Genomic DNA, 26,379 nt, shown 5'->3' with positions numbered 1-26,379 from the left:
AAAACATCGATGTCCACAAACATCGTTCGCACATCTCTGGCGAACCGATTGTCTGCAGTGTATCGCTATCGCCACCGACATATCGAAATCGGATGGGCGACGTACAAAAAACGGCTCGCTGCGGTAAATCATTAAAAGTTAATTAATAATGGCGAATCAGTGCTTCAAAAGTGTTAAATCGCCTCAATAATTTAAGCAATAATAAGTTAAGCAAAAAGTGTTGAATTAGTTTGCTTTCGTGTGTTTTTCGACCGCCTTAGCAGCATATGTACATACAATACACACACAAGACACACACACATCATATCATACATAAAGGCTTACATACATACATACATACATACATATGTTCGCACATCGGAGAGTATTATAATTATAATCGTGTGTAAAGTGCAATACCCTGGATTACATTGGTGCTGCAAGTACAAGTGCAAGTGCAGCTGCCGGAGCCGCAAGGAAAGAAAGTGAAGTCTCTACCGCCGATGCCGACGAAAGGGGCTGGGGCCGCTGGTTGCTGCTAGGCGCACCGCACACAGACGGAATACACGGAATCAGGAACAAGACAAGGAATAGGAGTTGCCGTTGGTTGCCGCTCCCGCAGCCGTGCCCCGTTGTCATCGTCTCCATCGAATCTCTCGTCGTCTCCGGTAGGTACACACAAAATATTCGGCTGCTCCTTTTAGCTCCTGTTTTGTGTCTCTGCTCTCTCTCTCACTTAGTGGTCTCTCGTCTCTATCTCTCTGTCTGTCTTTGCATCGCTCTCTCTCTCGCGCCCTCACTCGCCTGCTGACTGAAATCCATTCAATCCGCTCTCTCTCTCTCTCTCTTTGCCTGTGTGTTGTGTTTGCTTGCTCTCTCCTCCGTCAGCACCTGGTGGTGCGTACGCATTTGCCGCTGCTCTCCCTCGGTGGGTGGGTATGGGTACCCTGGCAGGCAGGCATTCAGGCAAGCAACCCTTAGAAATTGGTCCTCAAAAGTGCGTTTTCCTAATGACACTTTTTTTTGGGTAGCCCATGGTCTCGTGCCCCGTTCTGCAATGCTGCAGCGCCCGCCGGCACACAGCTAACTGTGCCACTTTCCCCTCCCCTCCCCTCCCCTCCCCACAGCACCACCACCACCACAACACCGTTCATCGCCATATCACGCCCCGTCCATCCTTGGCAACTACCAAACCAACCACCGCTCACAGAATGCGCAGCAGCTCTCCGGCTCTCATGCTCTCAGATATTCCGTGCATCCATCCCTACAGCCACAGACACAGGCACAGTCCATAGCCACAGCCATGTCCACTCGGCAACAGCCAATACTCCCAAAATCGAGTCCCGATCCCCAATCCTCCGTACAAACAAATGCTTAATCAACTCTCGAATGCCCACATAATGAATGATCTTATATAAACATTGCGGATGGGCTTCCTCTGACATCGGTTTCTGTGGCTGGCTGCTGCTGCCCTTTGCCTCGCGCGACACCAGATAACACTGCTCCTCCTCCTCCTCCTCCTGCACTCAGACTCTGAAACCAGTCCCCCTTATGCCACATTTAGGTTGCCCCACTTTCTGTTCTGCTCCGTTCTGTTCTGTGCCCCCCATTCAAATCGATCCCGGAGTCGGTTCGCGACTTATTACAGAGTATAATTCTCCTCCGTTTTGTGCTTCCAATTTGTTTTGTGATTGTTTTTAGGGCCCATACATATGTATGCATATGCATGTGTGTCGTCTCCCCTTGGGTGCTCTCTGTTCGCTGCTTCCTCGAATGGAACCGAACCGAACCGAGTGCTTCCGTACTGCCTACCGTCTCTCTGGCCCATCCAATCCCACCCCATCCCCATCCCCATCTCCAGCCCCATCCCCATCCCATCCAAGCAGAAGAAAACTTTCCGCCTCATAAACTCGTGGGCTTGTCTTTCCCCCTCCCCCTACCCCGCTCCAGGCACGTGCAACTCTTTCTTTCTTTCTGTCTGTCTTTCTTCTCTGACGAAATAAAATGTTGTCAAGCCAATGGACATGGTTATGGATATGGATGGATGGATGTGCCCGTAGATGGGAATGTGGCTATGTCAATGTCTTGGCTGTGTGGCTCCTCAAGGCAACAAAAGTGCAAAACAAAAGCCAAAGAAAATCCAAATCCATTGCTGCATCGCCGTGCAGTTCATTGGCAGGGGGCCAGCCGAACGTTTCAAGTTTTTCGTGGTGGTGGTGGTGTTGGTCCTCCCCCTATCCGCCTTATCAGGTGGGAAGCATTTGCACAAACATACATAATCTTTTTCGGATTCTTTCGCTCTTCTGTTTTGGATTCGGTTTCAGCCGCTGGCGGAGCCCACTTTCTCCCCTCTTATTGCCAACGAAAGAATGACTCACAAATATTGCACTTATTCCGTGTCTTTATCTCCATTTAATATCCGGCAGAGGCACAGGTACGGGCACACTAAACCCTTGAGTAATCGATGAGAAGACGTACAAACAAACCAGTTAGCCAAGCTCTTATCTAATGATGACAACATTTTGATGTGCCAGATACCCAGTTCCTGGTAGGAGATCTTAGATTCTGCCATTCGGACAATTATCGCAAGGTGCGCCGCTGGGGCAAAAAGTGAAAACCAAAGCCAAGGCCTCTTGTCTGTTGGTGTCTGGTGGCTTCCATCATCATTCTGCCCACTTATTGATTTTTAATTATTGAAGAGAGGGGCCTCCCCTGGGCTATGACATTGACTTTGATTTTGCTCTCTGCCACCGAACTCTGGCCAACGAACTCTGCCACCTTTCGAGAGGCAGCCAGCCTCTTTGAGCCGCCTCTTATGTCATGCGGCTCCAGCTGCTGCTCTTGCGGGCGTTGTGGTCTGTCTGCTGATAAATCTCGGCAAGCAATGTCCAATTCCACTTTGAATCCCGTTCGTGACTCATTGCGGTCGCAGTCGATTGGTCGATTGGCACCCGCGTTGCCCCGCTCAGATGTGTGAGGGAATGTCTGTTATGGTTTCCATGGTTCTGTAGCCTCCTTAGCCATACTGTGGCTGTGGCTGCCAAATCAATACCCAATACACCCAATACTCAGGCCAGCACTCGCCAACTCTCATTCGATTCATTCAAATTGAAGAGTCAACACAGCAATTGAATTCAATTGGAGAGCCAGAGGCTGCCAGGCAGCTTTCACTTGCCTCACCGTTGAGATTGTTTTTAATTGCAACACAACTGGTACTGGCCTCTGTCCCAGTCCCAGTCCCAGTCCCAGTCCCTGCTCCATCCATCTATCCAGACAGCCAGACAGCCAGCCATCCATCTATCCATCATCCATCTCCATATCATTGCTGTCTCTCGCTCGCTCGCTCGCTCGCCCGCTGACCCGAATAACACGAATACAGCAACAACAACAAACAAGCAAACATTTTGTGCGGATGCTAATTTTTTGAGTTATGTTTTTTAAACGTGTATAATTAAGTGCCTTACGTATTTGAAACGATAATCATTTTCAAGCTTCTTTATGCAGAGATTTAATTTCGAATTTCATTTTCCTTTCTTTTCTTTTTCTTGGTTTTGCGTTGCATTGCGTTGCGTTCTCTTGTTGCGCGTTTTGCATTCCATCTTATCGTTTGCGCTGCATTTCTGTTTTTTGACTTGCTGCCACTGCCACGCCCACGCATATGCATCTCACGCCCATGACCATGTCCAGATGCTGAGGTTTAGCAGAAATGCATTGGCTGGAAGGCCGCCCAGAGGCAGCAACTTGCAGCAAGCATAGAATGCGGCAAGAGACTAACAGAAAAACCAAAAAAACACACAAACCAGCAGCACAGCAGCAGCACACGAAAAGAACACTGAATGAATACTGAGCCCGACTCTCGTTTGCATCTTCCGCATCCCGCATCCCGTATCTTGCATCCATACTACGCGCACAAGCAGCAGCTGGAGCCGGCCACCGCTAGCTAGGCAGCTAGGGAGCTAGGCAAGCGCCCGCAGGAGCGAAGGAGGAGGAGGCCCTTGTGGAGGGAGGAGCTAGTCTGGAATGTTGGAACACCCACAGCGGTTCGCGCGTAACATCCCCGACACCTCGAACAGCAGCAGTGCTCATCAGCAGCAGCAGCAGCAGCAGTATCCGCCGCCGCCGCCGCAGCATCAGAATCTGAATCTCAACCAGAATCAAAACCAGATCTACCAGTACCGTCCGCAGACGCAGGCACCTGGATCGCCGGCGCACCATCAGCGCCACTCGTCGCTCTCCCAGCAGCAGCAACAGCAACAGCAGCAGCAGCAGCTACAGCTGCACCATCGCACCCTGTCGACCGCCTCCAGCTGCAGTGCCCAGCACAAAAGTGTGACCTTCGGCCAGCCAGCGATCGATTACAGCAACGGCGGCGGCAGCAGCAGCGGTAACTCCTCTAGTTGCAGCGCCGCTGGCAACGCTGGACCCCAATCAATGGCGGGCAACATGAAGCACGGTAAGCTTGAGGCTGATACATCCATCGGGACACTCTATAAACTGTTTCCTTCTTCGCTGATTCACAGGCAAATCTCAGGAAGACGTCTGCTACGTGGTAGCCAAGTACGATTATGCGGCGCAGGGTGCCCAGGAGCTGGACCTGCGCAAGAACGAGCGCTATCTTCTTCTGGACGACTCGAAGCACTGGTGGCGTGTCCAGAATAGCCGCAACCAATCCGGCTACGTGCCCAGCAACTATGTGAAGAAGGAGAAGCCCTCGCTCTTCGACAGGTGCGTACCACAGAAAGCCACAAGCCCCGAGTCCACAACTAAACTTAAGCCTTCTTCTTGCTCTGATTTCAGCAGTATTAAGATCTCTTTTATATCCACAAATATATCCGTATCTTTATCTGTATCTGTATCTGTAGAAGTATCTCTTTCCAACTCCTTGGTTTTGCTTTGATTATTGTACTTTATGTTTCCAACTGCTTTCGGCTTTTGTATTTCTGTATTTTGTATTTTGTAAACAAATTCCTTTTGCTTTCGTTGTCACTTTTGCCACTCAAATGTCGAGCCCCTGGACCCCTGAACCCTACTGCCTGGACCTGAACTAACACCCAAAATGATTGAAACTAGGGCTAATAGTCTAACCCCAACCAACCCCGCCCCTATGTGTACATAAAGAACCCCCCCCCTAGTGGATAGCCTCGATCTGATCTGATTTGATATGTGTCTTTGCAGCATCAAGAAGAAGGTGAAAAAGGGCTCCGGCTCGAAGACGCTGCCCAACTGTTCGCCGTCCCGGCAGATCGAGAGTCCAACAATGTCGCGACGCTTGCCCCCCGATCCGGCCGAGGCCATTGGCACGGCCATCGTCAAGTACAACTACCAGGCCCAGCAGCCGGACGAGCTCTCGCTGACCAAGGGCACGCGCATCCTCATCCTAGAGAAGTCCAACGACGGATGGTGGCGCGGCCAGAGCGGCAATTCCGTCGGCTGGTTCCCCAGCAACTACACAACCGAGGATTGTGATAACGATGGCGAGATCCACACCTATGCCATGGCCGAGAACGTGCTCGATATTGTGGTACGCTTATTAACGATAGATTCTAATGTGGTGGCATCTAATGGACGCACGTTCTCTTCTCTTGCAGGTGGCCCTCTACAGCTTCACGTCGAACAATGACCAGGAGCTGTCGTTTGAGAAGGGTGACCGGCTGGAGATCGTGGATCGGCCCGCCTCCGATCCGGACTGGTACAAGGCTCGCAACAACCAGGGCCAAGTCGGTTTAGTTCCACGCAATTATCTCCAAGAGTTGAATGACTACCTGGCCACGCCCTATCGCAATACTAGCGCCGCCGGCAATGGCAATGGCACTGGCAGCAACAACGGGGCCGGTGGCGGAGGCGGCGGCAGCGGCGGCGGTGGTGGTGGTGGCGGCGGAGACTCCATGGAACGCCGGAACGAGGGCAACAACAAACCCTCGTCGCAGTCTTCTACTCAGCCCATGGAGCGACCAAATTTGGCGGGCAAGACCTGGTACTACGGAGCCATCACTCGAAGCCAGTGCGATACGGTGCTCAATGGCCACGGCCATGACGGCGACTTCCTCATCAGAGACAGTGAGACTAACGTGAGTGGAAAGAGAAGAAGTCTTGAAAGGTTTTGAGTGCAGGCAGGCAACGTTCTTCTATTGTATCTCTCGTTCTCTTGCAGATGGGCGACTACTCGGTTTCGCTGAAGGCCCCCGGCAGGAACAAGCACTTCCGCGTCCACGTGGAGCAGAACATGTACTGCATTGGCCAGCGGAAGTTCCACTCACTGGACCAGCTGGTCGACCACTACCAAAGAGCGCCCATCTACACGAACAAGCAGGGCGAGAAGCTGTATCTGGTGCGGTCGCTGCCCAAGGCCAATGGAACGTAAATTGCCACAAGGATGAATATCATCAAAGGGGGGGATCATTATTACCCGTATTAAGCATATACAACACAAAGATATACCAAGGCTAACTTATAGGCAGCTCAGCTCGACGTGTAGTTCAATGTAGTTTCCAAGATTCAGATTCAGTTTCAGATTCAGTCTTAGATTCGGATTAAGATTCAGATTCAATTAAATGCCAAAACCGATTCCGAGGGTTCAGAGCAGAACTTCAGTTGAGTTCAAATCGGATCGGATGGGATCTGTGTGGATCTGTGTACGAGTGTGTGTGTATATAGATCTTATATAACCACGGACAAAGGACCTTTTTGTACTTTTATATAATTAAATTAAATTAAATTAACGCTTAATTATCGCATTGGCTATGTTAACCAGAAAGTGAAAGAGGAACAACACACACATCACATTACAGACATTACCTTTTGTGAGCCGCCTTTCGTTGGAGGTGGCAAGTGAGGGATGAGAGGATGTGAGAGGATGGAGGAGGGAGGAGGCGAGGGGGATTCAAAGAACAATTCTAGATGTCAACATGCAGCATTACACTTACATAAGTATATAAAACATACCATATACATACATGTGCACATATTACTATATTCTAAGACGAAAGTTGTAGCCGACTAAAATGTACACAGAGGACAAGAGCAGTAGAACGAAGAGACTAGAGACCGACAGAGAGCAGGAGATGAGAGATGAACGCTTTTAACCCAGAACACACTTGAAAATGTAATATGAAATATGAACCATGCATATATATATAGTATTTATATATATGTAGTATATATGTACGGGTCAGTATGCTACCCAAATCAGTATGATGATGATGTCTATTATCCGTGCATAACGATTACATTACACTATGTATAACCAAAAGTCCGCAATGAAGTTGTTTGTGTATGTACATACATAAGTGATGCACAGGGCAACCACAACACCATGCCACACGCCACACACCACAGACCACAGACCAACCACACCCACACACACACACACACAGCCAGAGTGAGGATCGCTCCTACAGTCATTTTTTGTTATTTAACCATTTAATTATCGACTACGATATAACCATAACAAATACAATTGATATCTCTGGGCAGCTCTGGCTCCAGATGCTGTTCGCAAATAATTATAAAAACATAATCGAATCGTTTGTGCGGGGGCAACCAGGGAGGGGAGGCTTATAACTACATATATGCCATACTGTACAGTTGATGCAATGCTAACACACCTAGACGACACCCTTTTCAGAATATACATACTCTATTTAAAGTTTTATTTACGATTACGATTACGGTTACGATTAAGAGTAAGAGCGCAGCGATTCCAGCTTTAACTTTTGTTTAATTATTGCAATTACATTTTGTTTGCCTTTTTCATGGCCCTCTGATTATGATTATTATCATTATGATTATTATTTTGTTTTTATTTAGCTCTAGGAAAGTGATTAGAGAAACGTTGATTCGGCGGTGGAGTCGGCTGCCAGACGAGGAGGAAGAGTTAGGTGACTTTCGACTTTCTTTCATATGCGAATTTTTAATATATAAATTTATATATACACGAGTACATACAAAATAAACCTTAAATAATTTATGGTAATTTCAACAATTGCTAAACCAAACTAGTACTAAAGACGACGAGAACAAACTAGAAATTATACCGAAACGGAAATGAATAAAAATACATTCAAATAAATTAATGAAAACTATCTAATCTCGCGTCGGATCATTCATTCCCCGATCAACAAAAGACAACAACACTCAACCCTCAACCTCAATCTGGCAAACCCCCTTGGTTCACCAAAGAAATATTCAGTCTAAAAATCTTAAATTCAAGAAGTTGGTTCTCCTTCTGGTTTCTCTCACTATGTAATAGCTCGGTCAAAATTCTCCGTTCTTGACGCTATCTCGATGCGGGATATGTTTTTCCCAGGCCCGTCCGCATCGTTGGCAAATAATAATCAGGCCATTGCCGATCTTGCACAATTTTTTCACACAACCTATTCTCAGAAAAGCTACTCGTCAGTGTGTTTAATGCGTCCTGACGGACGTACCGGCTGTGTACTCAGATACTGCGTCGAGGCTATGTGTGGCCCTCTGTCTAAGCTATTCACCCTATCCATTGATTCATCTTGCTCGCCCTGATCTGGGAGAAATAGTTTCTTATTCCCCTCCCAAAGTAAGGTAGCAAGTCTGACGCAAGGAATTATAGAGGTATACCCAAGTTATTCGCTGTTGATTGCAATTCCGCTCTTGAAACATCTCTGCAAATGGGTTATATCTTCAGCTCAGCATAGATTTATAAGGCGGCGATAAACTACCAAAAATGTATAAGAGTTCACCTCTTTCAAGAAGATGGAGCAAAGCATTTGACTCCATAAACCACTCCATTCTAGCTCAAAAACATGACCTAAATTTAGTTGAATTTAATGTCAGAGCAAACGTACTTACATTACACATACCTACAACGAGTGAGAGACTTCAAAGTCATGGAGCAAAATGTCCGAAATCCGCAAAGAAACAGCAGTAGTCAGTTTTGCATCTACGTAGCTCCCACAATGACCTCCCGAGGGACGCAGTACAGTCCCAGATACTGCACTTCGACCCGTGAGACCTTGTCGCAATGCCTGTGGCGGTGGTTCGGTAGAGGTCTCTGGAACATTATTGTGTTCGGGCTGAGCTCTCTATTGACTCTATTCGTACTCGTCTTCGTAGCACTCCTGCTGGAAAACTACAAGATCCGGACCGGGGGCCCACCGTGCATCTGCTGTCCGGAATGGCTCGAATCCGCGATGTCCGACTTAAGTGCATTGCTGCTGGAGAAGATGGGTCGACCCAGACGAATGCCGTCAGCATACCCGATAAAAAAATAGCATAAATGTTTCAATATAAGAGAAAATATTAAAATTCCTGTGGCTTTTTCTTGGGTGAAGAGGAGCAGACCCTGACCCTTGCTGGACAATCGGCTCTTGGCCATGAAGCGTTCATTTAGGGGATTGCATTTAGCTGTATTGACTGAAGGAAGCTTGTATGGTATCAAAACAATATTTGGCACCTCTACTGACATAGCCATTATTCTTTCTTGTGATTGTAAATGTCTCCTTTTGATAGCTACATTTATACGAGTAATTCTCACTTCACTCCAAATTTAAAAAAAGAAGATAATTATGGACATAGCGTTCTTATTTCTTTTTATTGAAATTTTCGTAGTTTAAATAACTTTAAGGCTTCGATAATGTTGTTTTGTTTGTAAGGCTAAAAATGGAAAAATTCTTGCTTCTTATCTGGACATGGACATGGACATGTGAAGAGTGAGCGTGAACGTGATTCATGGATGAGGGATGAGGGTAGGGGTTCGGGGTTCGGGGCAGGGCGGGTATTACATTTGGGGCTTACAATTATAAGCACACAGACAGCCAGACAGACCGTGTGTACGCACGTACTAACGTCTGTTGGTGGTGTAACAAAGTTAAACTTTTATTTTGTTTTTTAGTTTGAGCAATCTGCACGCCCGATATCGCGCACGTACGGCTGTGGCTGCGGCTGCGGCTGGCAGAGAGCAGAGCAATGAAAACAAGAAGCATTTCATTAGGTACAAAAGCATATATATATATATATATACAGATATATATATGTATATATCTGGAGTCAGTAGTATCTGTATCTTTTATCTGTATCCGTATAGTAGTAGTACGTTATAATTTATAGTTTTATAATCTTATTAAGGCCACACAATCAATAACACTGACAGAGTTTCTTATCCGCAACGAAAGTGCTAGAGGGACAGTAGGGACAGTGCTAACAGACAGTGACAGTGACAGTGACATTGAAATCTCCATAACTATAGAGAGATAGAGAGAGAAACGAGAGAAAGAGAGCTCCATAAGACCGGGGCATCTGCATCCCCCCTTCACTAGTATTAGTATAATGTTGGGCCCCCGTATGTTTGGAGGGGAGCTCCTGTACAAGTTCTAGAGTTATCATATAAAAGAATATATATATATCATCATGCGTCTACTCCTGCTCTGAGACAGAGTGCCGTGTCGTGTACACATTTCACCTATGTACACAGCGAGTGTGTTTTATGTATATATACTCGTATGTAGTAGATTAATGCTATTGTTCGTAAAATGGACTAATTTCGGTTCGGTTCACTCGCAGCGCAGCGCAGTTGTTCCTTCTGTTTCGTTTTATTCCGTCCGGGGGCTCCGCTCCCTGGCTGGCTTTGATCGGCTGGCTGTCAGCGCCTCAGCCAAGTGTCGGCGGCGAGTGGCGAGTTTTGCTTCTGGGTTGAGTCTCATAAGAATGGATTATTGGTGTTCATGGCGCCGCTCGCCTGTGGAGAGAACATTGAACATTGAACATAAAAAGTCAATTCGGATTGGGTTTGAGGTGGAGTCTTCCACTTACTGCAAATGGATTGTTGGCCATAACTGGTGCCGGCTGCATGCTGCCAAAGCCACAGCCATTGGGCAGACCCTGGGCCATGGCATATCCGTTGTTATTGAAGTTAAAGAAGCTTGTCTGCTGCTGCTGCTGTTGCTGTTGCTGCAGATGCTGCTGGTGGAGATGGGACGACTGCTGGGGGCTGCTGCCGTATGCATTTGGTATGAGCGTCAATTGGCCATAGAGATTCTGCTGCTGCTGCTGCTGATGCTGCTGGAATGGATTCACAACGTGACTGCTTAGCAGCTGCTGCTGCTGCTGCTGGCTCTTGAAGGGATTCGGATTGTTGTTGTTCACGAGGGCTGCACAGGATGGAGAACAGAAACCAATTAGTGACTGCTTCAAGGACTGCTAAAGTGTGCCAGCGAGCACTCACCACTGCCAAAGGCGTCCGTCGCCTGGTGGCCATTGTTGTTGCCATTGGTGGGCGTCGGTGCCTCGGAGGCGGACGACTCACTGGCCTTCAGTTCGCGCAGTTGCTCATCGAGGTCCTTAAGGGCCGCATAGCGGTCCTCGCTGGGCGCCACAGCCGGTGCACTGCCCTTGTGGCCTGCCGGCGTGTGGCCATTCTGCAGCGGGGCGCCTAGAATAACAAAGCAAATGGATTAGTCGCTGAATCCATGCAAATGGAAATGGGATACGGGGGATACAGCGTACAGGATGCTTCAACTACACACAAAAATCAAAACTAAACACAGATCCAAGGGATACAAGAACAAATCAACTCAACGGAGAACGAAACGCAACTGAAATGCAACTGAAAGGCAACTGAAAACTTACTCCACGCAAAGTAATCACGGAAATTGGCATTCAGTATGTCGGAATCTTGACTTTGACTTTGATTTTGAGTTGGATCTTGATCTTGATGCTCCGTTGATGATGCTGCTGCCTCATCTGCTTGATACTCGTCTTCCTCCTCCTCTGGGAAATTGCCCGACAGGGAGCTGAACAACAAATAGGAGGCTCGGCTGGGTGGATGAGGCGGAGGCTCTGGCGACTCTGAAGACTCTGTCAGGTACGGCAGAAAGGGATTCAATGGCGACAGTGGTGGCTCTTCGGCGCAGGAGTACCAGGAGCTGGTCGAGCTTGTGCGCTGAATCGTCGAGTACTCCATCTCTGGCTCTGGCTCCATCTGCATCTGCTCCTGCCAGAAGCTCCAGTTCAGCGCGTGCTCGTCTCTCACTCTTTTCGCCTTTGCTGCTGCTGTTGCTGCTGGTGGAGCGACTGCTGCAGGATGAGGCTCTGGCATTGGCGGCAGCCAATTGCTATCGTCGAAGGGGTCGTGAAAGTCGCGCCTGCTCCAGTCACTCACCCAACCGTTGAACACCGGCGGCATCGCCTTGGCCACCCGTAGAGCTGCCCGCAAAGGGATAGAGAGAGATTGTGAGACACAGAATCCATAGTCTGGAGGAGAGCGTATGGGCGGGGCGGCAAGCGATCTACATGGGTACAAGCATTGTGCAAGCCGTGCAGCGGCAGGTTGGCAGGAGGCAGCAGGCAGGAGGACCCATCGGAGCAGGCTCCTCGAAGAGTGGTGTACGCGAAAGATCGAAAGATATATCCAACCAACGGATACGCAACTCAAAACTTAAATAAAACGAAAGGAAGAAAAAGGAAGCATCTCCCACTAGGGGGATCCCAGGACTTACCCACGCCATTGAAGATGGGCGCATGATCAAAGTCCGCAAAGTTCTCCGCTCCCTGGCTACCATTCAGGAGCTGCTGTTGCTGCTGTTGTTGCTGTTGTTGCTGCTGCTGCTGCTGGTGGAGGTGGGCCGCTCGGATGGGCTGCACCTTGGCATATCCATTCGTGGAGCTCACCGACGAGGCCGAGGAGACGGCCGGCGAGCCCGCAGATCGGGCCGAGGTGGCATCAAATATGTTGGCCGTCCCAAAGTCGGCCACAAAGTCCGATTCCCCGGCAAAACCGTTGCTGGCGCAGCTACTGGTGTCCGAGAGGGCGCCCGTGGACGTCGATCCTGCGCTGTTCAGACTGGTGAGTCCTCCTCCTCCTCCGTTCAGCCCGAAGGCGTCATGATTGTTGTTGTTGTTGTTGTTATTGTTGTTGTTATTATTGTTGTTGTTATTGTTGTTGTTGTTGCTGCTGCTGTGGTTGTGATGGTGGTGCTGCGGCCTGCTGATGGACGTGGCCGAGGCTGAGGAGCTGGCGACGGTTGGGCCCTTGTGCAGGCCATTGGCTGTGGTGCGTTGGGCGGCAGGCGGCGTCAGGTGGATGCTGGCATATCCATTGCTCGACAGGGTCGAGACACTCACTCCGTTGTGGTGATGGTGGTGGCCATTGTGGCCACTGTGGCTGTGGCTCTGGAGGTTCGCTGGGGCGGCCTTCAGGTTGAGCGACTTGAGCGGACTGGCCGGCTCCAGGTAGTATCGCTTCCGCTCATACTTGTCGGTCAGGAGCTCTCGCTGGTCCTGCTGTTGCTGGTGGGCGGCCCGCTTGGGGTCCCACAGGCCCAGCCAGGTCTTGCCGCAGAGCTCGTTCCCGTGCGCCCGCAGGAAGTCGATCTCCTCCTGTGTGAAGGTGGCCATCGATATGGATTTCACACGATGTGGCGGCGTCAGTCCGCGTCTTCAAAGGGACAGAGAAAGAGAGCATTAGGCAAAGCACAAATTTAGTTTCGTGTAATTATTATTATTCTTTTATGGAGATTGCCTCAAGATTTCCGCTGCTTGGAGCGGGAGAGGGAGCCAAGGAGGGTGCGAGAGACGGAGACCAGGTGGCGGCGGGTCAGTGGGTCACTGATGTGGGGTGCCAGAATTTCAGAATGCCAGAACGACCCGCCGCTGCCGCCAAACGGGCGTTCAATTTCAGTTAATTGCGCAAATTAATTCGCCCTGGCCTTGGGTCTGGGGTGGGGCCTGGGGCTGGGGCTGGGGCTGGGGCTGGGGCTGGGGCTGGGCTTCAGGCAGCAATTGGAGCACTTGGCATGAAAACTGAAACCCATAAACAAACTCACAAGAGCGCCAGTGGCAGGGGCTGGGGCAGAGGCAGGACGGGGGCTAGGGCAGGGGCTCAATAGAGAGTTTTCCAGCAAATTTGCCTCGCACCGAAAGCTAATTTCGGTTTTTCACGAATTTCCCAAACGAAACGAGCACACGAAACAAGACCAACAACAGCAACAGCAACAGCAACAAGAAGAGCAACAACCACTTGGACGGACAACACAACAACATGGCAACAGAGAAAAAACGGGCTAACAGGAAAATCCACTATTTGGTGCTCGAAGGCGAAGCGAGAAATACCCTTTATCTTTGGGACTATAAAGAATTTGTTACTAAAATGAATCCTTGCTATAAAGGATACAGATACAGCAGGGTAATGAGTGCCCAGGCGGCCATATGGGAATACCTTACTACAAAATAGTTCCGATCCCTTATCTGTATTTTTATTACCTATGTATATTTTTGTATTTGCCACAAGCAATGATTATTTGATTATCTGCAAAGACAGCAACCTATTTTCGCCGAATGAACAATATAAACAACTAAATTAATAATGTATCATTTAATGGCGTAAAGATAAGACAATCGTGTGCGCCGCGTTTGGATTATGACCGAGAAAACGTTAAAATAAGCGGCGCGTTATCTGCCTTCATTCATGGGAAGGAAGTGACTCAAAGACAATCATTTTGAGTCCAAGAAATTCCATAGTTTGGAAGCATTTGGGGGCCATGCCATCCAGATTCTGACTAATTCTTACTGAAAGGGGGTTTTCCGATGGTGACAGCAAAAGAGGGGTAGGAAAAGTCTGAGAGTAAGTGGATTGTAAATTCCTCCTTCGAATAAAACCTTTAACACCCTTTCAAAAGAAGGGTATACCAGTAACAGCAGCAGCAGCATAGAGCCAAATATGCATATGGCCAGAAGAAGCAGAAGCCAAAACCATAGCCGAAGCCGAAGCCGAATCCGATGGCAAAGCTAAAAAACTGGACGTTTCACATGAACGCTTCGCTGCGTTTCAGTTGGTTAACTGGTTGCAGAGGGGATGGCGATGGGGGGACAGCAGGAGGAAACGATGGATGTTCTAGAAGCAGCTACTGGTTAATGCCAATCATCAGATACACCGCCTGTGGCACCGCCTGTGGCACCGCCTGTGGCACCGCCTGTGCCCTTGCCGAGTGCTGCAGCAGCAGCAGTGCAGCACGAGATGACGTCCTTTGTCATCCTTTTAGCTCGAGTAATGCAATTTAGAAACAATTTGTGACAGAGGACAGGAAGTCCCTAAGTGCCGTGCCCTGGAAGCAATCAACTCTCGACCCGCCTCTGCCTCTGCCTCCACCTCCACCTCCATCTCCTCCTTCGCTCTGTCGTTCACTTGCTCGCTGACCCAAGACGGACTTCCGCCGGCAGCCAAAAGATCTGCGGAGCTGACAATCCGCGACGGCAACAGGCGATGGCGGTGGCGGTTGGATGACCTTAGCCAGCCACCAGCTGCCTCTGGACCACTGGAGTGGATGGTCCACCACTCGAGTCCCAGTCCCAGACCCAGGTCCAAGCAATAGCCGCGGCGACTAGAGCACGCACAGGCAGTTCGTTAGTTGGGTGTGAGGAGGCGGGTAAGTGGCATGCGGCAGCGGCATGTGGCAGTAGCTATTTTTGAAATCCACTGAATGAGGCGGAGAAAGTGAAAGTTGCCCAGAGGCATTAGATGCAGCGGCAGCAAGCACTACCAGAGAGGCAGAGCCACGCCCACCGTTTACAAGGCAGGAGAAGGGGATGGGGAGGTGGAAGACAATTGCAGCTGTAATGACAGCAAATTTCCATCAAACGGAGGCTCCCCCCCCCCTGTGCATAAGCGACAGAGAGTGGGAGGAAGGGGCGGCCCCCTCTCCATGCAGTGGCAGTGGCATGTAGCAGTGTGACCAAACGATTTGAGGGGAAAAGTGGTATACCATTAAAAAGCTATTAACTAAAACATTTTCATGAATATTTAATGATGGTCTTTTGATGCTTTTTGTTTCGTTAAAGTAAAATTAACCAGAACTATTCGGGATCTCCTCAATTCCCTCGTCGTTTTTCATTCCTCATCTTTCGAAAATTAGCTAAAAGATTCGGTGACCTTTCCACATAATCTCTGGAAGTAAACTGCATCCGAAAACAGCTGGAAAACCGCCTTAAAGCACAATTAATCGTATTTTATGGCATGGATTTTCCCTCGCAATCTGTGGAACATAGGAACAATGTTTGGAAGGTGGGCATCACGTCCCCCATTCGTACTCCGCAGATCGCGTAAAGTGCTGTTCAATATTAGCATGGGAATGCTAATTGAGAGACGAACTACACATCTGTACATCTTTGTACCTCTGGCACCCCTTCTGCAGCTCCCCCTCCTCCTCATTTGCGTCTGCTGAGACGCCGTCGCTCAAAGAGAATGCAATGCTAATTGGAAGTCAACAGAGCAGCGGCCGCGCTGGAAACTGGAAACTGTGTCACCACCACCTTACAGGCCAAGGCAGGGGAGGGGCCAAGAGTGCCAAGAGTGCAATGGGTGCAGGAGGGGGCGAGGGAGAGGGAATATTCTATGCGAACTGCATTTGAGAGCATCGATTCACTTGCACTGCTGCTTCCTGTAATGTTCTTCTTCACCCCCTTCCAGCACTCCCGCTACAACAATTCTCGGAAGCTTTTGAGCTTTCACATACAGCCGCCCACCCCCTCGAGATGCTGTAGTCTCTTTTGTTGCCCTCTGCCGTAGCCAGCTGCTGGGATTTCCACAGTTTACGCCGGATGGATCTCAATCTCCGATCTCCGATCTCGGATCTCGACGGTTTTCGTTTCGTTTCGTTTCGTTTCGTGCTTGGCACAAGTGGACACAACATACATCCATACATACACAGACTGTAATGCAGATAAAGCTAAGCTTACACACACACACACACACACAGATAAACGGAAACACACACTTATTTATACTAATACATTCCTATTTGTCTTTGCTGTCTTTGCGCACTCAGCGTGAAAAAAATCAACTCAAACAAAAACAAAAGTAAAACTCGTTGCGGGTCTGCGGCAAAATACACCGAAAAGCAACAGCAACAGCAAAACCAACAAATATATCCACAGCAAACACACACACAAGAAACAAGAATGAAAGTCTAGCCACGGAAAGCGACGCTTTGGACACCCTTACAGGAGGGTGCCAACTCCAGAGGCACAACAATCGTTTCGGCTGTCGAAGCTGTTTACTTTTCTGCTGTGCAAACATCTAGAAAGGGTATAACAATAAGTACAATTCGCGAATCCACCAAAACAGCGGAGCGGTAAAGGGAACAAAAAGAAATAGCAACAAAAGAAACAACATCGACAGCTTGGACCTACCACATGACGTTTAGCATCGAGGCTTCAAGTGACGGAATGACGGAGTGACAGACGACAAAGAAAAAGAGCAGGGCAGGCGCGGCAACAAAAGCAATGAAGCAGCGAAGAAAGGAAAAGAGCAGACTAAATTATGATCATAAATAACCGCTTAAATATGGACAGAGACTTCTCACATATGAACTTTTGATTTTGGCATCGCCTTCGCACTTCGACAAAACAACACAAGTCAAAGAGAAAGACGAATCGAAGCTGGGAATACCCTGCATTTGAGTGGGAATATGGGTGGGTGTACACAGGACAATAGGCAACAGTAATTTGCTGCAGCAGTTATAGTCTTCCACAATATACCCTTCTGTTCTCCGAGTACAGGGTACCACAAATACCATCTACGCAATTTCTTGAATATTTTAAACTCATTTCTTCGCCCCATGAGTCATAGACGGAGGAGAGCCAAAGAGCGGGGTGAAGGGGTTAAGAGTGTTGCCAACAATTTCAACAGTGAATGTCTGTGTGTGTGTGTGTGTGTGTGAGTGGTGTCTGTGAAAAGAACATTCACTCTTTCGCCGACTAAAAGCAATTAGTCAATTTCAGAAGAGCGCAGAATAAGAGACCTTGCCCCAAGACAGGGCTAGGGGCCACTGGAACAGTTATTACATTTATTAGGAAACTTGAGCTAATTTCATTTCAACACTTTCAAAGGTCACAGCTGCCTTGGCCTGACCCCAGGAATGGAATGGCAACTCCTTCCGATGGCCGGTGGGGGGCGTCTCTGGTCTCCTGGGCCAACTTACTGCGTTTTCTTCTTCCTATTGAACCTCGCCTACAATGGAATTCCGTAGCTAGGATGGCTTTGTTGTAGCTCGCGACGCTATCAGAGCGCGACTGTCGCCAACAGATCCAACAGAAATCTGACAGCCCCGTCTGGACAAAATGCGTTTCAGACTAAGCGCGAAATAAAACGCATGCAAATCGCGTGGCGCAGCGCGGGGCGGCAATGGAATGCGATAAGGGGGTGCCTGGGGGCGGCGGGTACCAGGAATTGATATTTGCTCGGAAATCGAGTGCGCAGTGGAACGCCCTTTCCAGCGATCGCCCTTTCCAGTGAGTCCACTAATTGAGCATCGCTAAATGGCCAATTAAACAACAGTCGGGCAGACAGGGCCTTGTCTGGAAGCTGGAGGCTGAAGCGCTCTTTATTCGTCACGGAACAAGGGTAGAAGAAACAAAGCACGCTTCGTATCAGATGGAGCCGCTTGCCATGGGTCTCTGCAACCTTCAGCGGCGGTTCTTCCGCCTGGTATCGATGAATCATCAGGAACGAGACAGATTGATGGTGGTGCTGGTGGGTGGTGGTGTACCCTGGATCACAATGAAAGTCAATCTTTGTCTCCGGAACGAATCTGATTACAAATAAAACACACACACAAAGAGCGAAAGAGACATCCAGAGCTTAAAATACCTCCAGGTTTCAATTTCAAACCGCAGCCAAGTGACACACAAGGCAATGCCGCCCTTTCCATCTCCTTCTATCACGTTTCCACCGGGACCGAACCCCGAGCGAGACAACAAAAGCCTGAGCATGAGAATTGAGCTCCTCCAAAGTCATGACAGATGTGCGAGCGTGTGTAAATAAATGAAAATTGCTTCCAGCTTTGATATTGTTTCTCCTTCACTCGAACAAACGGCCTCGACTAGACAAACACTCTCTAAGTGATCCAAGGCTCAGCTCACAAACGTCCCGCCCAGCACGTACATTTGTACTCAGCGGTCAAAAGGGGAGTCGATTCGAGTCGAGTCCCACGGTCAAGAACTTGCAGGGAAATTACATTCCAAGGTCGCGCGATAAGCAAACACCAGCTAGACGAAGCGAGATGGAGCTAAATAATCTCCCATAAGGACAGAGAGAGAGAGAGAGAACGATCTTTTGTACCACTTCCCTTCTCTATCGCTGAGACCATTAATGGCAGTGCCTTACTTCCAGCTTCCAAAGAAAAAGCAAAAACAACAAACACAAACACTCTCCCAACGCCAGAGAGCATTCAAAAGAGAGAGGAAGGAGAATTATTTGCGGCAGACCGACAAAAACGCTGACCTACTCTGAATGTTGTCCAGCTGTGGAGTATTTTAATTGCAAAGTTTCGTTGGAAAACAGCTTTTCCCGCAGACGTTGCACATTTCGATGCCCCTTTCCCCTGCTCTGCTCCGCTGGACCCATCTGGCGTTACTCAATTAGAACTGGGTCCAAATGCAGGAATATCACACGCATTCCGATTACAATTCCAGTTCTCATTCCCACCTCCTTCTGTTTATAAATGGAACTTCTGTCCATGTGTGAGTGACTTTTTTTTGGCGCAGAGACGCCGTCGCCTGGCATTCGCGGACACTCGTCGCGTTTGTCGCACAAAATAAATTAAACTTGGCATGGGCCCCCCTCCCCGGAGGGAGAAGGACTCTATGGCTCTGGCTCTATGAATATTTTAATAATGCCATCCATCGTCTGAAAGCCAGAACTGCAAATTACCCAAAGAGCCTTGAGCCCCTTTGGCCGACCAAATGGCCGTGGATGAAAAATGAAATATGCAAAGAGGCCTCGGACCCGACACCATTCAGCAGCAGCCTATGACTTTTCAAAGAGAATTCTTGGACAAAGCCGCGTGGGCTATGCAGGATTCGGATTCTATCCGCTCGGCAGGGAGGATACCCTGTTTACGATGATGAATGCATGACTGAGCCAATCGATGAACCCAGCATGCCCTGCCGCCCAATGGGAAGATGCTGAGCAAAAAGAAACCATAAATCTCTGTGTGGGCGCCTCCTTCTGCTCGTTGGTCGTTCTACGTTCCCATCCCTCTCGCATCTTACCACTCACTCGCACGCTCTTCCTCTTGGGCTCTCTTGGGGATAGCCGCACTCTTAATTGGCCCCAGAGACGGCCTCAGTGGCCAGCTCCATCTCCTCTCTCCAGCCGAGAGGCAAGACTGGCGCCTGATGGCTTAACTGGAGCACAGTTCCCATTCCCGCGGCCCGACCCCTCTTCGCACATGTTTCCGCATTTGAATTGCATTCACAGCTGCTGCCTCTGCTGCTGCTTCGACTGGGGTGGCGAGAGTCATATCGAATCGTTTGTCGCTTTGGGGTTTGCGCCTTTGAATTATTAATAGATTTGAAAAATCTCTATTTCAAGGCGAGAGCCCAAAACAAACACAAAAGGGGAGTGGGGGGCGATACAAAAACAAAGCAAAGGCAAAAACAGAGAAACGGAATTTACAATAGCAGCAAAAACGACACCTTCCAAGAGTGTGTGCAAGCAGCATACACAAATGTGTGTGTAAGTGAAACGAACTGCGCAATAATTGTCGTCGGGTCATCCCACCTCTCACTCCCACTAGCCTTCTGCTTAAGCCTATGACTTTGTTTGAATTAAATGCGATTCACATTTCCCTTTAATGTTGTGAGAGAGGAGAGGGGAGAGAGAGAGAGCGAGAGCGGGAGCGGGAAGGAGTGAAGAAGTATGTGTAGAAACACATACATAGTGCAAATGACGAGCAATGGGAGTGCTCCCACTCACACTCACACTATGGCTGCTCTTACACATGTATTTGGTTTATTTAATTGCTTTGCCTTTTCGTTTCTTTTTTCCTTTGCTTTTTCTTTTTCTTTTAGTTTGTTGTTTTGGGTTTTTTGTCGAAAAAAAGCGGGCCGCACAGCTGACACACCGCCTGGTGAAAGTGTGCCCCCGCCACCCTTGTCCTTACCCTACTCTACCCCACTTCCTCCTCATATTGTTGTCTACAGCTGTCAAATGCAGAGATTTTTTATGCTGTTTCATAATCGAAAATTTACATACGAAACCGCAGAATGAAGAGTAGAAGAGAGCGAGACAGAGACAGAGAGAAGGAGAGAGCAATGCAGTTGAGCTGAGAGTACGGTTTGGCCCAGTTGCAACTGCACTTGGGAGTGAGCGAGAGGCACTAACCCGCTGACGCATAGCCTCTCACTAGAAGCATGCACTCACACACACACATTCATATAGATGCATGTGCATATGGTAGTGTGTGCTGCTGTACAGTGGGAATGGAATGATGACGAAGACCCGCCTGAGAAAGTGGCTCAACATTGGTGTTCCCAATGTGCCCATTGCATGAGTGTGTTGTGTGTCTGTTTGCTTTCGCCTTATCTAATCAACAAGTTTCTTGACTTTTATGAGCCAACAGCCAGGCCAGCAAGCTTTGAACTCTGCCTCTGCTGCTTCTGCTGCTGTTCCGCCGCTGAGTGGGCCAAAGCCAAAGTTAGAGCAGATGTCGGGTTCCCAGACGAGGCGACTGCTGCTTGATTGAGGTGCAACAATTTGTCCGCAATCGGAGGCAGACCGCAACAGTAACAGCAACAGCAACAGCCACAGCCACAGCAATAGCAGCCCAAAAATACACTCAAGTATGCGCAAAAGCTGCTTGACAGGTTTCGAGCTCTGCTCGAACCGAACCCCTTCCTGCAGCCCACTACCAGTGCCAGCACCAGCACCAGTACCACTACCATTCCCAACTTCATTCCCACTTCCATTCCTGAAGCCGCTTCCTCCATTAACCCATTCCAAGTGGCCGGCCGGTCTGCAGCGGATTCCTCCAGCAAAACGAGAGAAGGGGGGAGCTTCCAGCGGAGAGGGCTGAACATGCACAGCAATTTTGTCTTGGACGTGGACTCGGGAGTGGGTTTTCGTTGCCAGGAAGTTCGTTGCCCGCTCGTTGTCTCTCCCTCTCCCTGGAGTCCCTTCTTCTGCCACTCCTGTCGAGGCATTTGTGCGGCTTTCCATTTACATGCCAACATTTGTCTCCCCTTTCAGGCGACGGCGGCAGCGTCGGCGAATAATGGGAATGAGTCATCAAACATGAAGGGTTTCCAGTGCAGTTCAGTGCATTGGGTACTGGGCATGGGGCACCTGGCTTGCTTGGGGCAGATGCAATGATCAGTACCGCCCGCATGCTGCCCAATTGAGAGCTGCTCCGAAGTAGATTCCCATCTAGGGCGGGCTTCCCTTCCAGTCGTGGGAACGGGACGGGCGGAAGCGGGAGAGCAATCATGCAATGTGAGGCCCCATCCGGAAATGCGTAAATCAAATCAATTGTAACAAGAGGCGGAGATGACCCCAATGTGGAAATAACTGGCTCGAATCAGAGCCAATTTGCCAAATTACTTGACATTCCCCCGCTGAATAGAAGGACACCACACCACCTAACGGGCAGAGTGGAGTGGGTGGCTGTTGTGGGGGCTAAAGAAATCGAATCGAAGACGCCATTGAAAGTGCGGCAAAACAATTTCGTTTCGGCCAAAAGTGGCACCGGGACAAAGAGCGACAGCGACAGCGACAATTGAAAGTTTGTCTTCGATTTGCATTTCCAAATTGCTCGCTCGCTTGCTTGCCGGGAAAGGAAAGGAAACGGATTGGAATTGAGTGGAATTGAATGGAATGGCTTTCGCTTTCACGAAACACACAAGAAACAAGCGAGAGGGGGGCATTGGCTGATAGGGGCCACCCCCCCCGCCTGGCCGTGATGAAGGCGACAGGTCGGACATTGCATCCCCTGCAAATTATCGGTCAGTCCACTCTCTAGGGGAATGATCGAAAATTGACGTCAGTCAAAGATAAGAAAAAGATGGTGGTGTGTGGTGTGTCATATGATCCACAGCGGTCAGTCCAGGGTTAAGAGAAATGCAAGAGGATGTTATTGATATGCCAAGAATCCCGTTAGAACAAAAGAGCCGAAACAGGGGCACAATAGTTTTCCCACTCTACCATCTACAGTCTACACTCTCGACAATGCTGGTGAACAGGATAGATGAATGACAGGATTCCGTTAGAGAGAGAGAGAGAGTTGGCAGGGGCAAAACGGTTGTTGTCCCACTCTGTTCAACGGCAAACGGCAGACAGAAATTGAAATGAATGGAAAATTCCACAGTTCGGAGAAGCCCTCCCATGGCCTGGAGAGGAGGAAAGAGAGAAGACAAGAGGGAATTAAGTACTTACAGCACACCCGAGCACCGGGTACAGACAAAGGAGCCGATCGTCATGTTCACGTAGGTAGGACCCTTCTGGCCACAGTCGAAGCACTGCCGGTTTCCCGCGCCGCTCGTCACCAGCTCCCGCAGGGCGAGCAGGTACTTGTCATCCTGCTTCTTGCGCACCACCGCCATGCTGCTGCTGTTGTTGCTGTCCTGGTGCTCCCTGGTGGCCCTGTTGTTTCCTGCTTCCGGCGAAGTGGTGCCGATCAGCGGCTTGGCGGCGGCGGCGGCGGGTCCGGTGGTACCTGGAACGCTGCTCTGGCTGCTGTCGCTGTCCGCTAGCTGCTCGGTATCCGAGGGAAGCGGATCCTGGGGCGGCAGGGGATGGTGGTGGCTTCGTTCGGCGGCGTATGGCGCGTAGGGGGCGACGGCCGTGCGGTAGGAATCCGCGACGTGGGGGACGGAGCTGTTGTAGACGTAAACGAACTGAATTTTGCCTGATTTTCAGCCAACGCTCGGCACGGATATCCAGAGATTGAGACTGACGTAAGTCTATGGACACGGAATTGGAGACGACACGGGTCTCTTTACGCAACACTAGGCAGCGCTGACCTTTCCCCTCTCACATGCACATGCCCCGCAGCGGACACGGGAATCGCACAACAAACAACGACGCCGCCAAAGCTTAAGGGGGGTTTCGGGTTACGGGGCGAACTTTACGGAAACAGTTACGGAATTGCTTATTTGTACGTATATTTGTTGAACAGCAAACAACTTTTGTCGAATATTATCGTTGTTTACGTTGTTTTCAATACACTTTCCAGGAATAGGGGTCGGGTGTTCCCTTTAAATTAATTGCTTTTATTTACACTTTTTCATTTGTCGTTTGTCGCTGCATTCGTCGCTGCAATTGCATTCACTCACACGATTCTGCTTCTTTGCGGTTGGCCTTTTTGTTATTAACAGAATTAAGCACGAAACCACAGATTCTCTTTCGACAACAAAACGCCGTGCGCCCCACCGTACGCTTGAACAAAAAATCGGACAGCAGTCGCGTCTAAATCTTACTGTTGGCTAGAAATTCGTTTTGAACGTGAAATTAACAACAATAACAACTCGAACGCATGACGCCCGACGTGACGTGCTCAAAATTTTTTTAAATTTGAACGTTGAGAAATCTCGTCCAGTGTAAACATGCTTCAATGGGCGGAAAAAGAGGGTATGGACAGTGGGCAAAACGGCCCAGAAAGTGCATCGCATGCGGGGTAAAATCCACCACATTCGCTTAATATACCTTGGATACAAAATATACCTTGTCTTCACAAGCGAGGTGAGTTCGTACGGAACCTTGCAATTTTCCTTGGCTGTTTTTGCCTGTTGTCCATACCCATTTTTATAGCCCATGCTGAATTACGACTCATTTTTTCGTTGCAAGAGAGAGCGTGAGACGTGAGAAATATACTAAAATGTACCGTCTCATTTTCCAAATATACCGTAAACATACCGACGAATTATTTAAGCTGAGCTTTAATATTTTTAGAAAAGAATATGGGGGGTACCCTAGAATATGGAATTGTCTTTTTATTTATTTTTAATTGCTTATTTATTAGGTATTTTGGCTTGAGAGAGCTAGGTGGAGAGAGACAGCGCCACCTCGTTGTCCTATTACCCCACGCACAAAATGGAGCTATCGATAACATCCCTATTTTAAGTATAATATGGGTATTCCTCAAACGGATTCTGATCAAATTTAGATTGGCCACAATAATATTACAAAACTTACATTTTGGCAAACACTGAAAAATGCATTTAACAGATGATTTTTGAACAATTTTTATAATCAACCTTATCAACTACATATTGTCTACTGTCCTAGTCATCTAAACGCTTCCGCGCATTGCCCTTGTTAGCGAATTTGCGTTTTTTGAATGTTGAAGGTACACTGGCGGCGGCCTCTCCGTCCAGGCCGGAAATGGTCTTTTCCTTGAAGCGCTTGACCGGAGGCTCGGGCTCCCTGGACGTGGACACCACGGGAGGGGGTACATAGTAATCGGACTGGGGCAACTCCCAGTCGATAGGCTCTTCGGGGGCTCTGTAAAATGACAAAATCAAGAAACTATAGGATAAGAAACCGAAAGGACGTACTTGACTTCCACTGTCTGCCACTGGCCAATCTCCTTGGTTGCCGCCTCCTCTTCAGTCTTGAACTCCAGTCTCTTTTCCTCCTTCTGCTTCTTCTCCTTGGCGGTCTCTGGTTTTCTGAAGGCCTTCAGCTTCTCTCGGTTAACGCGGGCCACTTCTTCATCCGCATTGGCTCGAAACCGGAGCGATTCCTGCTCCTGGGATAGCTCCTGCTGGTTAATGGCCAGTTGATTGATGCGCTCGTACTCCTCGTACGATAGGTATCCCTCTTTGGGAGGCTTCCACACGGACTCATTTGTCTTTACGTTCCAGTAGTAGGTGTGGCCCTCATCCGACTTTCCCTCCACCCACAGGGAGGCATCGGGCACAGCAGCGTCGGCGGCCACTTTGCCGGGAGCCACGCGCCGATTGTCCTCTTCCTCGTCGGAGTAGCCCTCTAATCGCATGGGATCTACCTGCCTCCCTCTGCCCGGGGCGTTTGTTCCGCCGCGGGATCCACTGCTGCCGGAAGCGGCCACTGCGCTCATCACAGTGTTGATGGAACGGGCGGTCATGTCGGCACGGCCGTGTATATCTTGGGCATACGACCGCATGGCCGCATCCTCCATCTTACGGATGTCGGCGTCCATCTTCAGTCGTTCCCGCTCAGACTTTTCGCTGCTGCGGCTAATGTCCGTGATCCGCTTTGCCACATTCAGCTTGTGTCGCTTGCCATCCTCGTGGAAGGCGATGCTCTGGAAGAGTTTTGATTAGTAGGGGATCCATGGGGGCGAGGAGAGGCCATCATCGTGTACTTACGGCTTTGTTGTCGCTCAGCCAGCACTTGCAGAAGTCGCAGTACTTGCGCTCGTTTGATTTCCAGAATTCCGTCCTGCGGGTAGGCTTGGGTGAATCTTTGGACAGATTATGAGTATTATATATTTTACTTACATGGTGATTTAACAGCCGCAACCTTCTAAAATGTATTTAATTCGAGTTTGTTTTTAACGAAACAACACAAAAGCAAAACAGTCAATCGATACCAACAATCGATATCAACTATCGATATTGACTTTTACTCGACGGCGCCACGGCTAAAATATTTACCATTTTTAGTTAGTCGCTCTT

At 49.0% G+C, this 26,379-nt stretch overlaps 3 protein-coding genes across 7 annotated transcripts; 1 reads left to right on the top strand and 2 right to left on the bottom strand.

Moving 5' to 3' along the window:
• Positions 1–62: 62 nt before the first annotated feature.
• Positions 63–8,047, top strand: LOC108162101 (cytoplasmic protein NCK1). Of its 3 annotated transcripts, none has more exons than XM_017296661.2 (6): positions 63–647; positions 3,667–4,432; positions 4,500–4,704; positions 5,155–5,500; positions 5,568–6,047; positions 6,131–8,047. In XM_017296661.2, exons 2-6 carry the CDS (start codon positions 4,000–4,002, stop codon positions 6,338–6,340), a joined length of 1,674 nt encoding a protein of 557 aa, XP_017152150.1. In that variant the 5' UTR covers positions 63–647; positions 3,667–3,999; the 3' UTR covers positions 6,341–8,047. The 3 variants fall into 3 exon arrangements, with proteins under 3 accessions (XP_017152150.1, XP_033249596.1, XP_033249597.1); XM_033393705.1 differs by having other exon boundaries at positions 3,897–4,432; positions 6,131–6,340; XM_033393706.1 differs by lacking the exons at positions 63–647; positions 3,667–4,432; positions 4,500–4,704 and adding an exon at positions 5,013–5,087.
• A 1,469-nt stretch (positions 8,048–9,516) lies between these two features.
• On the bottom strand, positions 9,517–23,633 carry LOC108162098 (arf-GAP domain and FG repeat-containing protein 1). 3 transcript variants are annotated; one of them, XM_017296659.2, is made up of 6 exons: positions 23,156–23,633; positions 12,447–13,384; positions 11,578–12,153; positions 11,174–11,380; positions 10,762–11,099; positions 9,517–10,687 (listed from the first exon to the last, which is right to left on the bottom strand). In XM_017296659.2, the coding sequence occupies exons 1-6, from the start codon at positions 23,320–23,322 to the stop codon at positions 10,649–10,651; spliced, it is 2,265 nt and encodes a 754-aa protein (XP_017152148.1). In that variant the 5' UTR covers positions 23,323–23,633; the 3' UTR covers positions 9,517–10,648. The 3 variants fall into 3 exon arrangements, with proteins under 3 accessions (XP_017152148.1, XP_033249594.1, XP_017152149.1); XM_033393703.1 differs by lacking the exon at positions 23,156–23,633 and adding an exon at positions 17,925–18,013; XM_017296660.2 differs by lacking the exon at positions 11,578–12,153.
• Positions 23,634–24,909: 1,276 nt separating this feature from the next.
• On the bottom strand, positions 24,910–26,325 carry LOC108163623 (WW domain-binding protein 4). Its single transcript, XM_033393708.1, has 5 exons — positions 26,249–26,325; positions 26,203–26,217; positions 26,071–26,143; positions 25,276–26,006; positions 24,910–25,222 (listed from the first exon to the last, which is right to left on the bottom strand). Coding segments are annotated over exons 2-5 (1,026 nt in total). The 5' UTR covers positions 26,205–26,217; positions 26,249–26,325; the 3' UTR covers positions 24,910–25,002.
• Positions 26,326–26,379: the final 54 nt, after the last annotated feature.

The sequence above is a fragment of the Drosophila miranda genome, chromosome 4 (genome assembly GCF_003369915.1).
Source record: "Drosophila miranda strain MSH22 chromosome 4, D.miranda_PacBio2.1, whole genome shotgun sequence".
In the NCBI taxonomy this organism is placed as follows: domain Eukaryota; kingdom Metazoa; phylum Arthropoda; class Insecta; order Diptera; family Drosophilidae; genus Drosophila; species Drosophila miranda.
Note: the sequence above shows the minus strand (reverse complement) of the source record. Positions and strands in the feature narration are given on the sequence as shown.